Here is a 13,251-nt window from a genome sequence, read left to right on the forward strand (position 1 = left end):
AACTCTGGAAGACCTCTACCAGCGGTTTCATGTAAATGTGAAATAACCTGAAGGACAGGACAGAACCCTGTGGCACTGCATAGGCCAAAGGCCAAGGCATCAGACAGGAGTCCCTCAGTGCCAGCTTCTGGTTTGCTCACCCAGGAAGGCATGGAGCCACTGTAAAACACTGCTTTCAGGTCCCATCCCAGCAAGGTGGATCAAACAACTATCATGGTTGATGGTTTCAAAAGCCGTTGAGAAGTCCAGCTGAACCAACTGGGACACACTCCCCCTGTCCAATTTCTGGCATAAGTCATTCACCAAGGCGACCCCAAGCCATCTCTGTCCCAGAAGAGGCCTAAAACCATGTCGAAATTAATCTAGAAAATCCATCTCAACCAGAAACCTCTGGAGATGCAGTGCCACCACATGCTTCAGTACCTTGCCCAGAAATGGATTATTGGAAGCCAGTGGATAATTATCCAACATGGTGGGATTCCAATACTGGTTTTAAACATCACATTTCCAGCAGATGGCGGGGATCACCTCTCATTTTGGCATTTCCAGCACATGGTAGAGTGATTTTTTATTAATCTTTTCTATCTAGACCAGATGGTTATATATATATTTTAAAAAACCTACTACTACTACTGAGTTTTAAAACTCATCATTCTTCTGGGAGCTTTTGATAATGATGATGCTTCATTACACGTATTAGTTGCCTTCTACCAAAGCCTCAAGGAGACTCACAAGAAGATGAAGTTGCTACCCAGGAGGACTCCCCTGCGAGCGCCTGAGGGCCCTAGTCCTGCCACTCACCACCTGGCCTAGGGCAGGGCCTGACAGGCTCCATAAAGGACTGCTGCTGCTGCTGCTGCTGCTGCTGCTGCTGCTGCTGCTGGGCAGAGAGGGCTCCATCTTTGTTTTTTGTTTATAAATTGCTGCTATTTTCTTACCTCTGTAATTTTAAACTGTGATATTAATGCTGTATTTTTGTTTTAGATTTTGATTTACGTGGAAATTGTTTTCCATTTGGTTGTGTATTTTTTGGATGTGGTTTATTTGTTGTTTATGACTTTTGTAATTATGTAAATCTTGTCATGTTGTAAGCCGCCATGTTGTAAGCCGTTTTTAACTGTGGAAAGGCAGCATACAAATAAAATGATGGTGATGATGATGATGATGATGATGTTTAAAACAATACAAACCATCAAGGACCACCCTAGTCTAGATGAATTCATGGATGAGAAGGCTCCCAACCACTGATACCGTGCTAGCTAAGTGGAACCTCCATGTTCAAAGGCAATGTACATCTCTGGGTACCCAGTGCACAAACGCCATCACCTCCATGCCCTGCTTGTAAGCTTGGAAGAGGCACCTGGCCAGCAGCTGTCAGAAGATGAGACCCAGAATTGGACAGGCCTGGAGTGGGTCTGCATGAGATTGGATCTTGGAGGTCCTGCATGAAGTGTGTGATGTGAGTGTGTGGAAGTTCTCCAGACAGCTGAATGTTGGAAGACTCGGGACAGATAAAAGAAAGTTATTCATGCCCCAGAGTTAAATGATGGAACCAGCTCCCACAGGAGGCAGTGATGACCACCAACTTGGGTGGTGTTAAAAGAGGATTGGAAAAAATCATGAAGGAGAACAAGGCTGTCAGCGGCTACTAGTCATGGTGACCATGCTCTGCTTCCACTGTGTGGAAGGACATCAAGCCTTCACATTGTGATTTGGGTATAGATCTGTCCAAGACTCTTGTTTTTTAAGGTTATTGCATTTTAGGATGCCCCCCACCACCACCTATCAGCCAGAATCTCTTCTGAAGCGATCAATAGGGCATTCTGCTTACATATGGAGCTAACAGCTTTTTATATGGATGACAAAGTTGTCACAACTGGTTAATAAGAAACCACAGGGAACTAGCTTTACAGGGGAAATGCAGGAAAATCATTCTTGCTGAAGTCAAAACCTTTGACGTGCCGTGCTCTGTTCTTTAAACTACTCTCCCACCTTTGTGGCAACTTTCTTTTTACACACCAAAAGAGAATATAAGAATATAAGAGCTGAACGTGCTCCAGTCTATGACAGGCCCAGATCCTTGCAGACCCCAGACCCTAACGTTCTGCACCCACAACTATCAGAGGCAGTAATGGTTCTGAATACCAGTTCCTGGGAACCACAGGAGAGAAGAGTGCTCTTGGGCTCAGGGCCAGCTTCCCAGAAGAGGCATTTGGTTGGCCACTGTGAGAACAGGACGCTGGACTGGATGGGCCCCCTTTGGCCAGATCCTGCAATCTCTTCTTATGTTCTCAATACCACCCATTGGGCCAAGGGGCTTCCCCGCCTTCCCCACAAAGGGATCGTCTCCACCTGAGCCCTCAGTGACGTTGAATGTTCAGGGAACTCTCTTGTCACACACGACGTTGTCTGCTCTTTCACACAGTGTTGTGTTTGACAACTGAATCTCTCTCCGCCTTCCACGCTGCACTTCCGCGCATCAAAAGCCGAGCTCGCACCTCCAGCAAATGCTGCTCCGTGTCAGTCATCCGTAATCACTGTGTTCTTGTTTTCTCCTAATTATTCAAAGCACAGACCTGAAACAGCCAACGGAATTCTTAAGTCTGTAATCTTGGTGATTATAGAATATTTAAAGGGTGGGGGTTGACCACTAACAGCAAAAGCTTTCATTTATGTATCAAAGCAAGCAGAGCCTCATCATTGCCTGGTCAAGGAGCTCCACCATGTGGCTGGCAGTAAGAACGATTCTCTTTTTTCCCCTATAAAATTGGGGCTGGAGGAGTAGGGGTTGTTTTCACACTGCACTGCTTCAGCACAGCTTCACCCAGCGAGCGTTCATTCTCTCTTGATTTGTTTGTGGGGAAGTGACGATGTTGCAAGGATTATCCCCCATTTTCCTGTCCCTTTCCTTATCGCATTCATGTTGAGCGGACCGGGGAGTGGATCTGTTGCTCAAAGTCTCCCACTTGACCGCCGCCTGAATTTGCTAATAGGCAATTGAATCCTACCCTGAAAATAATGACTGTCTGCAAGTGCCCCGAGCCTACCAAATCAGGATTTATTATCTGCACAGGGCATTCAAGGCTTGAAAACTGTTCCGGCTTCAATTTCTTTCTAATCGCCGTGGAACCCTGGCATGGGCCACAATGCTCATTCATATTACAAATGCCTCTTTCTTTATCTCCCTCCCTCCCTCTGGGTCTTCTGTATTGGCAGCACTCGGGTATTTGTATAAATAGCAGGGATAGGGATGCCTAGCAAAGAGCTGTCAGAGATCAAGCCGCCACAGGCAGATCTTCCTGGTCAGGTCACGCATTTAGCAACATGCCCTGAGGTGTTGCAAAATCCAGGGATGTGCCAGTGTTTGTGAACTGTAGTTTAGAGAAAAGGTGAGTAAAAGGTTGCATGATATTTATTTGTTGATGTTGTTTATTTCATATAATTTATACACCAGCTTGATTGAAAAAAGAAACCGACAACAACCTCAAAGCGATTTACAAAAAGACAAAACAAGAAAATCAAGAAGAAAAAATCACAACCATACTTTAAAACATGCAAAAATTTAAAATACTAAAATGTATTAAAATGAGCTCAACTTTCTAAGTATCTGGGTAAAGGTAAAGGGACCCCTGACCATTAGGTCCAGTCGTGGCCGATTCTGGGGTTGCGGCGCTCATCTCACTTTATTGGCCGAGGCAGCAGGTGTACAGTTTCCGGGTCATGTGGCCAGCATGACTAAGCTGCTTCTGGCAAACCAGAGCATCCCATGGAAACGCCGTTCACCTTCCCGCCGGAGCGGTACCTATTTATCTACTTGCACTTTGATGTGCTTTCGAACTGCTAGGTTGGCAGGAGCAGGGACCGAGCAACAGGAGCTCACCCCGTCACAGGGATTTGAACTGCCGAGCTTCTGATCAGCAAGTCCTAGGCTCTGTGGTTAACCCACAGTGCCACCCGCATCCCCAAGTATCTGGGTAGGCTTGTCTAAATAAGAATATTTTATAGCAGCCACCGGAAGAAGTATAGTGAAGGCAAGTGCTTGCTCTCAATAGGCAGGGAGTTCCAAAGTTCAGGTGCTGCCACACTCAACAATCAAGTTCTTACAAATGCGGAACGGGTATTATGTTATTATGTGGCACCTGTAATGGTGCCAATTCCTCTCTCTCCTTCTTCCTGTTGAGACATCTGGTTGGCCACTGTGAGAACAAGAAGCTGGAGGAAGAGGAGGCAGAGATCCAGGATCCTGATCCAGGTGCTGCTGCTGCTTCAGGACACTTCTTGTTCTTAGGTGTGGTGCTGATGCTGGGAATCAAAAGCAACCAGCAGCTAATAACACTTTATTTTTCAAAAACCGTTTGTTTATTTCCCCCCCCCTCCATTTATATCCCACCTTTCTGCCCACTTTGAAGCAGAGGGAAAGTGCTCCTTGCTGAGACGTTTGCTTTATAATTTGCTCTTTTAATTCGAGAGCCAACTCAAAGAACCATTTTGTGATGGGGCAGCCTATAAATAACAGGCCAACCGGCCTTTAGGCAGGCAGGCAGGGGTGGCCTCTCTCGTTTCGGAGATGCTTTGCAGGCTGAGCCTGCCTTTCCGGCCTGGAAGCAGGGAGAGGTGTCCCAGGTGTGCCACAGCCAAGCCAGTGCTTTGCTTTTGCTGATGTCGAGCTTGTGGGTTTGTGGGAAGCCATAAAGGGGCCTTGCAATGAGCACCAGAGGAGGAGGAGGAGAGAGGAATTAATGGCTCCTGCCGCAGGAGTCGTAAATGAGCCGTGTGGCAGCCGCTCAGCACTTCGCCAGTTTGTGTACCTGGTATAGAGATTCAGGAGAGAGCACCAAACTAGGAGGGGAGCTTCTGCACACACACACACAAAATCCCCTGTTTGCCAGCCCAGGAGCAACTGAGCAAGGCCTCTGATGTGCCAGAGAGTAAGGAGGACCAGCTGTGATGTGGACATCACCACTGCCCGCTGCTCCCCTGTGGCCCATCACTGAGAACCTCTGACTTTAAGATTGTAGTCCTAGGCCCACCTACTTAGGAGTAAACCCCGGTGAGCTCAATGTCACGTTCTCCAGAACAGAATTGTTTAGATGACTCAGAAGTAAACAACAGAACAGACATCCCCAGCCAAACCACAAGAAACACCTCTGTTTCAGCAGCTCACCCAACACCACTACACACAATATACACACACTGTCTCAAAGGCGCGCACACACACACCTTCCTGACCAAGCCTATTTCTCCAGAGCAGCTCTTCCCAGCCTGGTGTGCTCAAGCTGTTTTAGACTACAACTCCCATGATCCCCAGAGTACAGTTGGGGCTTATGGGAGTTGTAGTCCGAAAAGCCTGGAGGGAACCAGGTTGGCAAAGGTTGTGCCAAAGGGACTGTAGTTGCCCATCTGGGAAACAGCCCTCTAGAGTAATCCTCAAAGCGCCGTGTCTCCGAAGCGAGGACAAATTGTTTCCAACACTTCAATATGCTTGGAAAATTACGACCAGGAAAGGCTGGGTTGGGCCTGCAGTGCAAATCAGCTGAGAAACTTTAATAAGGAGTAAGGGCTGCTTGAGTTTTTCACTCTCCTTGGTCCTGAAAGTAGAACTTTTAAACACAGGCATCTCCCCCACTTACGTGGGGTTTTGTTTCCGGGTGCCGGGTCTTTAAGTAAAAACGTGCAGAGTAGGGAACACCATCTAAAAAAACCTGTCAATGCCCTCTAAACCTCTGGAAACCCTTTTAAAAACCAGCTGCGCTTACCAAACTGGCATGAATGGTGGCAATATGACTGTCTTCCTCATTGCTGGAGGACAATGTGGAAACAAGGCAGGTAGACCAGTCCCCCATAAGCACCTGGCTATGATTCAGAGGTAGACTAATACCCTGCATTGCTTGGCTGTGGCCATTTTCCCTCCCTTTTTGCCATGTTTTTGCGGTTTTCCTGCTCTTTTCCTGGCCTTTTTTGCCTTTTTCATGCCTTTTTGCAGTTTAAGTCAATTTACTTCATTATTTCTCAACGCGTATAGGCAGTCGTGTGTGGGTCGAATGCGCATAAATGGGGAGAGGCCTGTAAATGTAAGAAAACGGCAAGCTTCTGGTTCTTCTACTATCCCATAACATTCGTAGTGTCTTTTCTGCACTATCAGGCCCTTTATTTGGAATTTACTGTTTAATAACTGTAGCCCCTTCCGGATATGGACCTGGCGTTCCACCAGAGGCTCGTTTCTCTCTCTCTCTCTCTCTCTCTCTCTCTCTCTCTCTCTCTCTCTCTCTCCCCCTCCCTCCCTGCCTCTCTGACACTCAAAATATCTGCATGTTATGGAAGCCTTCTTCCTGCAAAGTGCAGCCTATTCCCATTGTTTTCAGTGCTTTCTCCCCTAATGCAAAGCTTTTGTAGATAGATCGATAGTTACCATATTTTTCGCTCTATAAGACGCACCAGACCACAAGACGCACCTAGTTTTTGGAGGAGGAAAACAAGAAAAAAAATATCCTGAATCTCAGAAGCCAGAACAGCAAGAGGGATCGCTGCGTAGTGAAAGCAGCAATCCCTCTTGCTGTTCTGGCTTCTGTGATAGGTGCACAGCCTGCATTCGCTCCATAAGACGCACACACATTTCGCCTTACTTTTTAGAAGGAAAAAAGTGAGTCTTATAGAGCAAAAAATACGGTATTTGTCTGCCCCTTTTGGAGACCAGAACTATACCCCGCACTTGAGAAGTGTGTAATCCAAGGGATCATTTCATTCCAAGCAGGTCAAATTGGGTCAGTCTACTGTGATAAATGGATAGGATGACTTTCTTCCCATCCCTGGTCCCCACCAGTTACTTGTTCAGAGCTCCGTGATTAACCCTGGTGAAGCCGAATGCTTTCGGCTCGGCACCACATGGCTCAGAAAGGGCAATCTCTTTAGGCACTTGGTTTGGGAGACGAACGTGATGGCGTTATAGCCGCAGGTCCCAGACCTTCACAAAGAGGCAGCTACACTTCTAATTGCCTTTTTGTAGTTAAAAGAAAATGCTCTGCCTTGCTTGACCCGCAGCTGCAATTAAGGAGCAAATGACAGACTCCGCCGGGTTTCTAAGGAGATCTTGGAATGAGCAGCGGTTGCTGGAGAAGAAAGGCTTGCAAAAGGAACCCCAAACAGGGATATTGTTTCAAGTCTGCTCGCTCAGCAATGCACATCCAGGTGGATTTTCACAACCCACAAAAGGGTGGGAGACACCTCATGCCAGGATTTGAAGGTTGTTATTGTGTAGGTGTTGGGAGGTATGAAAAGAGAAATCTAATTAAAGTTTAATCCAGTTGAGAAAAACCAGAAGCGATCCCTTTATTTCTGTCAGTTAAAACTTATGGGGAGTCTGGAATGAAAAGGCACATGCTACTTTTTCAAATGGGCAGTCGCCAAGGAGACCCCGGCTGTTGTGTGTCCACAGTGAGGGGCTTTGGAGACAGGGTAGTACTTTTTTTCTTGGAAATGTAAGAACACAGGAGAAATGGGGGGAGCTGCTTTATACTGAGCCCAGCAGCTCATCCAACTTCTGACCGGCAGTGGCTGCCTAGGACAGGGGTCAGCAAACTTTTTCAGCAGGGGGCCGGTCCACTGTCCCTCAGACCTTGTGGGGGGCCGTACTATATTTTGAAGAAGAAAAATGAACTAATTCCTATGCCCCACAAATAACCCAGAGATGCATTATAATTCAAATAACCCAGAGATGCATTTTAAATAAAAGGACACATTCTGCAGTGGTACCTCAGGTTACAGACGCTTCAGGTTACAGACGCTTCAGGTTACAGACGCTTCAGGTTACAGATGCTTCAGGTTACAGACTCCGCTAAACCAGAAATAGTGCTTCAAGTTAAGAACTTTGCTTCAGGATGAGAACAGAAATCGTGCTCCGGCGGCGCAGCAGCAGCAGAAGGCCCCATTAGCTAAAGTGGTGCTTCAGGTTAAGAACAGTTTCAGGTTAAGAACGGACCTCCGGAACGAATTATGTACTTAACCCGAGGCACCACTGTACTCATGCAAAAACACGCTGATTCCTGGACCGTCCGTGGGCCAGGTTTGGAAGGCGATTGGGCCAGATCCAGCCCCTGGGCCTTAGTTTGCCTACCCATGGCCTAGGATTTCGAACAGGGGTTTCTCCCCAGCCCTCCCTGAGAGGGTATGCCAGGGGATGAACCTGGGACCGTTTCATGCAAAACTCGTAGTCTACAGCTGAGCTGTGGCCCTGCTTCTCACATGTGTGGTTTTATATTTCCATGGAAGTCATAAAGACAGGAATGGCTACATAAGGGTCATGGGGTAAGCCACAAAGTCCTAGTTTGAAGGTCAGGGAGTTTTAAGTAAGCCATTATTTTATTTTAATATATTATATTATTTCCAAACAGTTGTAACCAGGTCTGTATTGACTATTTTCAATCCCAGAGCAAGGAACAATGAGAACAATATTCTCTGAGCATCAGCCCCAGAGATGATAAAAAAGAATGCTGCCCTGCTTTACAGGGCTGTTGTAGATGTTACTGCAGTCATATATGTATGTAGCACAGCAATGTGTTTCTCCCCAGTTGATATCCTATGCCCTTTTAAAATGTGGTTGGGGTTGTTGGGGGGGATATTGGGTTGTTGTTTTTATTTTGATTATATATTTTGTGGTTTTATATTTTGTGGGTGTGTTGTTTGTGAGAGATGGAGGGAGAGTTGTATGCATGGCTGTGCATAGGTGAAATGGATCTGTGTGAAAGATGATGATGATGATGATACCCTGCCCATCTGGCTGGGTTTCCCCAGCCACTCTGTGCGGCTCCCAACAGAATATTAAAAACACAATAAAACATTTAAAACTTCCCTAAACAGGGATGCCTTCAGACAGATGCCTTTGTCTCTGGTCTATATGTGTGTACATGAGAGAGTATGTGTGTGGTGCAGCTGCATTGTATATTATTATTAATAATAATAATAATAATAATAATAATAATAATAATAATAATAATAATAATAATATACTACCCTACACCCGGAGGTCTCAGGGTGGTTCATAGAACAAAATCAAAATATAAGACCACAAAATAAATAATCAAAATAGAAACAACAACCCAATAACTCACCCACCTCCAAAAAACCACATTTTAAAAGGGCATAGGATCTCAATCAAATCAACCAAAGCCCTGGTTAAAAAGGAACTTTTTTGCCTGGTGCCTAAAGGAGTATAATGAAGGCGCCAGGTGAACTTCCCTGGGGAGAGCATTCCACAGATGGGGAGCCACTGCGGGGAAGGCCCATTCTCGTGTTGCCACCCTCTGGACATCTCAAGGAGGAGGCACACGGAGGGCCTCAGAAGATGATCTCAGGGTCCGGGTAGGCTCATATGGGAAGAGGCATTCCTGAGCCACTTAAGGCTTTCTAGGTCAAACCCAGCACTGGTTTTTTTAAAAAAAACATTTTTAATTTTATTGAAGAAATTGTAGCATAATCAAACATTCAAATTACATTTTTCAATTTCAACTAACGACTTCCCCCAACTTCCCTTCCTGATTTATAGCATATCTGTTTCTTCTGCTTATAATTTTGTATATATATTAAAATTAAGGTTGTATCATTTATCTATTCTTCTCATTTTTACCTCAAAATTATACTTTCTGTTTGTATTTGTCCGTTGTAAGTGTATTACTCGAATCCTCCCAGTGAGGTCATTTCAGCGCATTGCTTCTGTATATACATCATAAAAGGTTCCCAATCTTTTTTAAAGTTGTTATTGCCCTTATCTTTAAGTCAGTTAGCTTCGTCATTTCAGCGTATTCCATCAACTTTTCTTGCCAATGTTTTTTCACTGGTATTTCGTCACTTTTCCATCTTTGGGATAGTAAAATTCTGGCTGGGTTTGTTTTGTTTTTTGCAAACCCAGCACTCTGAATTGGGCCCAGAAACTAATTGATAGACAGTGCAGTCAGACCAGGATCAGTATAACGTGCTCAAACTGTCTTACTCTGGTGAGCAACCTGGCTGCTGAATTCTGCACTAGCTGAAGTTTCCGAACCGTCCTCAAAGGCAGCCCTACATATAATGCATTGCAGTAATCTAACCTTGAGATTACCAGAGCACAGACAACGGTAGTTAGACTATCCCTGTCCAGATAGGGGCGTAGCTGGGCCACCAGCCGAAGGTGATGGAAGGCACTCTGAGCCACTGAGGCCGCCTGAACCTCAAGTGACAGCAAAGGATCCAGGAGGATGCTTCTGTTTCGCTATTTATTCATCTCTCTACCCAAACTCCAATGAGATCTGGTGTGCTTTCCAAGCAGTTTTGATCTTCCAGCCTTTCCGGGAGGGAGGTGGCAATGGGCTGTTTTATTAACCTTCCCTTCATAATGCTCTCCCCCCCCCCTTCCCACTGATTCATTATGTGTCAGGAAGCCGAGCGTGACATGTTAAAAGCCATCTTGATAGTATTTTATATTCAGTGCTAACAACTCACTGGCTCAGAGGAGGTTTTCTTTAAAAAGCCGGGGGTGGTGGGGGGTTGTGCTGCGCAAGGAAAGCGAGACAATCTGCATATTGGATGTGCCAAGACAGTCGGTAATTTACATTAAGCATCCTGAAATTCTCTCCTTGCAATCTGTCACCCTTCAGTGGGTTTTCATCGTATAACCTTCACAACAGAAGGGGGAGCAGCAGCAGAAAAAAGAAGCTCATTTGGAGGAGAAGGAGCAGCAGCCTAGCTTGGTGACCCAATGAGGGAAAGGTGGGGCGTGGGGACAGGATTTGTGGCCAAAAGAACAGCAAAGTTGAAGGCCCGCATTGTTCTTCTTCAGAGAGCTGGGGATGGACCAGTGGAGAAACCTCTCCCTATTCTGTACAGACTCAGAGCCAAATTGAAGAGGCCTTGCAAGGGTTTCCCCCCATCACCTCACGAAACACCGCCGTACTTTCTTGAGCAGCAAAACAGGGTCCCTTCCAACTTTATGATTCCATCAGCAGCAGGACGCAGAACCGTACGTGCACTGCAAGGGAAACATAGCTCTGGAATCTGTGATGTCACACCTTTGCACTCAGACCAGAAGCTGTCGCAAGCCCAAGGATTCCAGAGCCCCTGCAAAGTTGTGTCGGAAGCAGTGGTCCCTCAGGCCAGCCATTGATTAAATCTTGGCTCTGAACTATTTGCACACAGGCTATGCAAAGCTTAAATGTAAAGGGACCCCTGACCATTAGGTCCAGTCACGGATGACTCTGGGGTTGCGGCGCTCATCTTGCTTTACTGGCCAAGAGAGCCGGCATACAGCTTCCGGGTCATGTGGCCAGCATGACTAAGCCGCTTCTGGCGAACCAGAGCAGCACATGGAAACACCGTTTACCTTCCTGCCAGAGTGGTACCTATTTATCTACTTGCACTTTGACGTGCTTTCAAACTGTTAGGTTGGCAGGAGCAGGGACCAAGCAACGGGAGCTCACCCCGTCGTGGGGATTCGAACCACCGACCTTCTGATTGGCAAGCCCTAGGCTGACAGACTAACCCCACAAGCTGGAAGCAAAGACATATTTCACAGATGTGTTTGAAGGATGGGTGTGGTGCCTACTGGCTAGTGCGTATAATGTCATGACGGGAGCCTAATGCTGAAGAGTCTTTAAAAATTTGCTTCCTTTTGTTTTCATCTGTTGTTCTGCTGTCTGCCCATCTACAGCTCCTTCTCTCCTGCCACTTCAGTATCATCTCCTTTTCTCTCAAAACACACCTTCTCTTTCCAGGACTTCCTTCCTTTCTGGCCTAACACCTAATATGCACCAGGTGAAGACAGATAGTTTTCCTCCTCAGCTGCAAGTCTCTGCCTCTTGCCTGTTTATCTAAGCAGGGCTGCAACTAAAACAAGGGAGGCATCTGAAATTCTCCTTGTTTTGGTTCCAAGGTTGAACTGAAGGACCAGGAATCCTCTGTAGTTCTCTTTTTTATTTTCAGGTGGTGCGCAAAGGGCCATGCATGCACACATCACCACAGCCTTCAATGCATCGCGCGCACACACACACACACACACACACACACACACACACATTTGCATTACTGACATGAAAACCTTGCACAAGAGCCGCTTCAGTGTGACCTGATTGCACCAAGACTCTGTTTGGGCAGAGGTTGCGTCTCTGCACTTGTGTGCATGGCTGAAACGCAGCAAAGGTCACCTGCAGGAAACCATGTGCACGTTCATGCCAAGAGCGCTTTTGTAAGGGGAGGGCACAGAAGAAAAAGGAAAAAAAGAATTATCCCTGCACATATTTCTGTAGGTTGGTACACAGAGGGGTGGGGAGAATGCAAAGAAGCTGAAGGGAGTTGAATCTTTGGCAAAGGGTGTACACTCCTGTCCTGGGATTTATTTTAGGAGTTGTTCCAGCAAAGGAGGAGTGGGAAGCAGGGCAAAGCCCCCTGGAGAAACATGAAAGGGGAAAGGGGGCATCCTCTCACTCCCAACTCTAATTACCCTAATGGGAAATGAGGTGACGAAGCATGTGGTTCCGCACAGTCTATCCCCAACCAAAGATCCTCCAGAGCAAAGGATCTGCCAGGACAACTGCTGGTCGTCGGCTGCTGCTGCTGCTGCTTCCACCTCACCTCTTACCTTTCTCTCTCTCTCTCTCTCTCTTTCCACAGTTCACGGCATCAAGTGGACATGCAGCAATGGGAACAGCAGTTCGGGCTTCTCTGTGGAGCAGCTGGTGCAGCAGATCCTGGACAGCCACCAGACCAAACCGCAGCCTCGGACGCACAATTGCCTCTGCACTGGCAACTTGGGTGAGGAGCAGGAGCTTGCAGGGCAAAAACGTTCTGCACTCTCCCAGTTTTGGAATGCCACAAAGTGCTGGATTTGTGGGAGGGCGGAATCAGGGTGGGATGTAGGTTGGCGGGTGTAATGTGTATGGGTTGCTCGTGCGTAAGTTGCCGCCTCTCCAGGCTTTGTTGCCTTGCTAAACCTTTCAGTCTGGACAGCCCTTCACTTCGTGGCTGCCTCAGTCACTAGCAGAATCCGTCAGTGGGCGTTTCTTAAATCTTTTCCAACATAAAAGTTGTTTGACACCCAGTCTCCTCCTACTCTCTCTGCGCGGAAGTCTTCTGCGCAGGGTGGGCGTAGGTAGCGGAGGACCCGTGCTCTCCCCGCTGGTGTCTGGTGAAGAGTCCTGGAGCCCTCTCGCCGATTTCCCCATCAGCCCCTCTATATCCCTGGTGTTGCGCTGATTTGCTTCCCCATCTGCGGAGCTGCCTCTCTCCCTG

General features: G+C 46.9%; 1 protein-coding gene across 3 annotated transcripts in view; it reads left to right on the forward strand.

Annotated features, from left to right (window-relative positions):
* The window catches only part of CAMTA1 (calmodulin binding transcription activator 1), a 724,786-nt gene that overhangs the window by 664,258 nt on the left and 47,277 nt on the right, over positions 1–13,251 (forward strand). For all 3 annotated transcript variants that reach the window (XM_081201361.1, XM_081201360.1, XM_081201362.1), the window contains exon 7: positions 12,634–12,774. In XM_081201361.1, the coding sequence (XP_081057487.1) occupies positions 12,634–12,774 (141 nt within the window). The remainder of the gene's footprint in view (positions 1–12,633; positions 12,775–13,251) is intronic.

This window comes from Podarcis bocagei (assembly GCF_964188305.1).
Source record: "Podarcis bocagei genome assembly, chromosome: 7".
Lineage (NCBI taxonomy): Eukaryota > Metazoa > Chordata > Lepidosauria > Squamata > Lacertidae > Podarcis > Podarcis bocagei.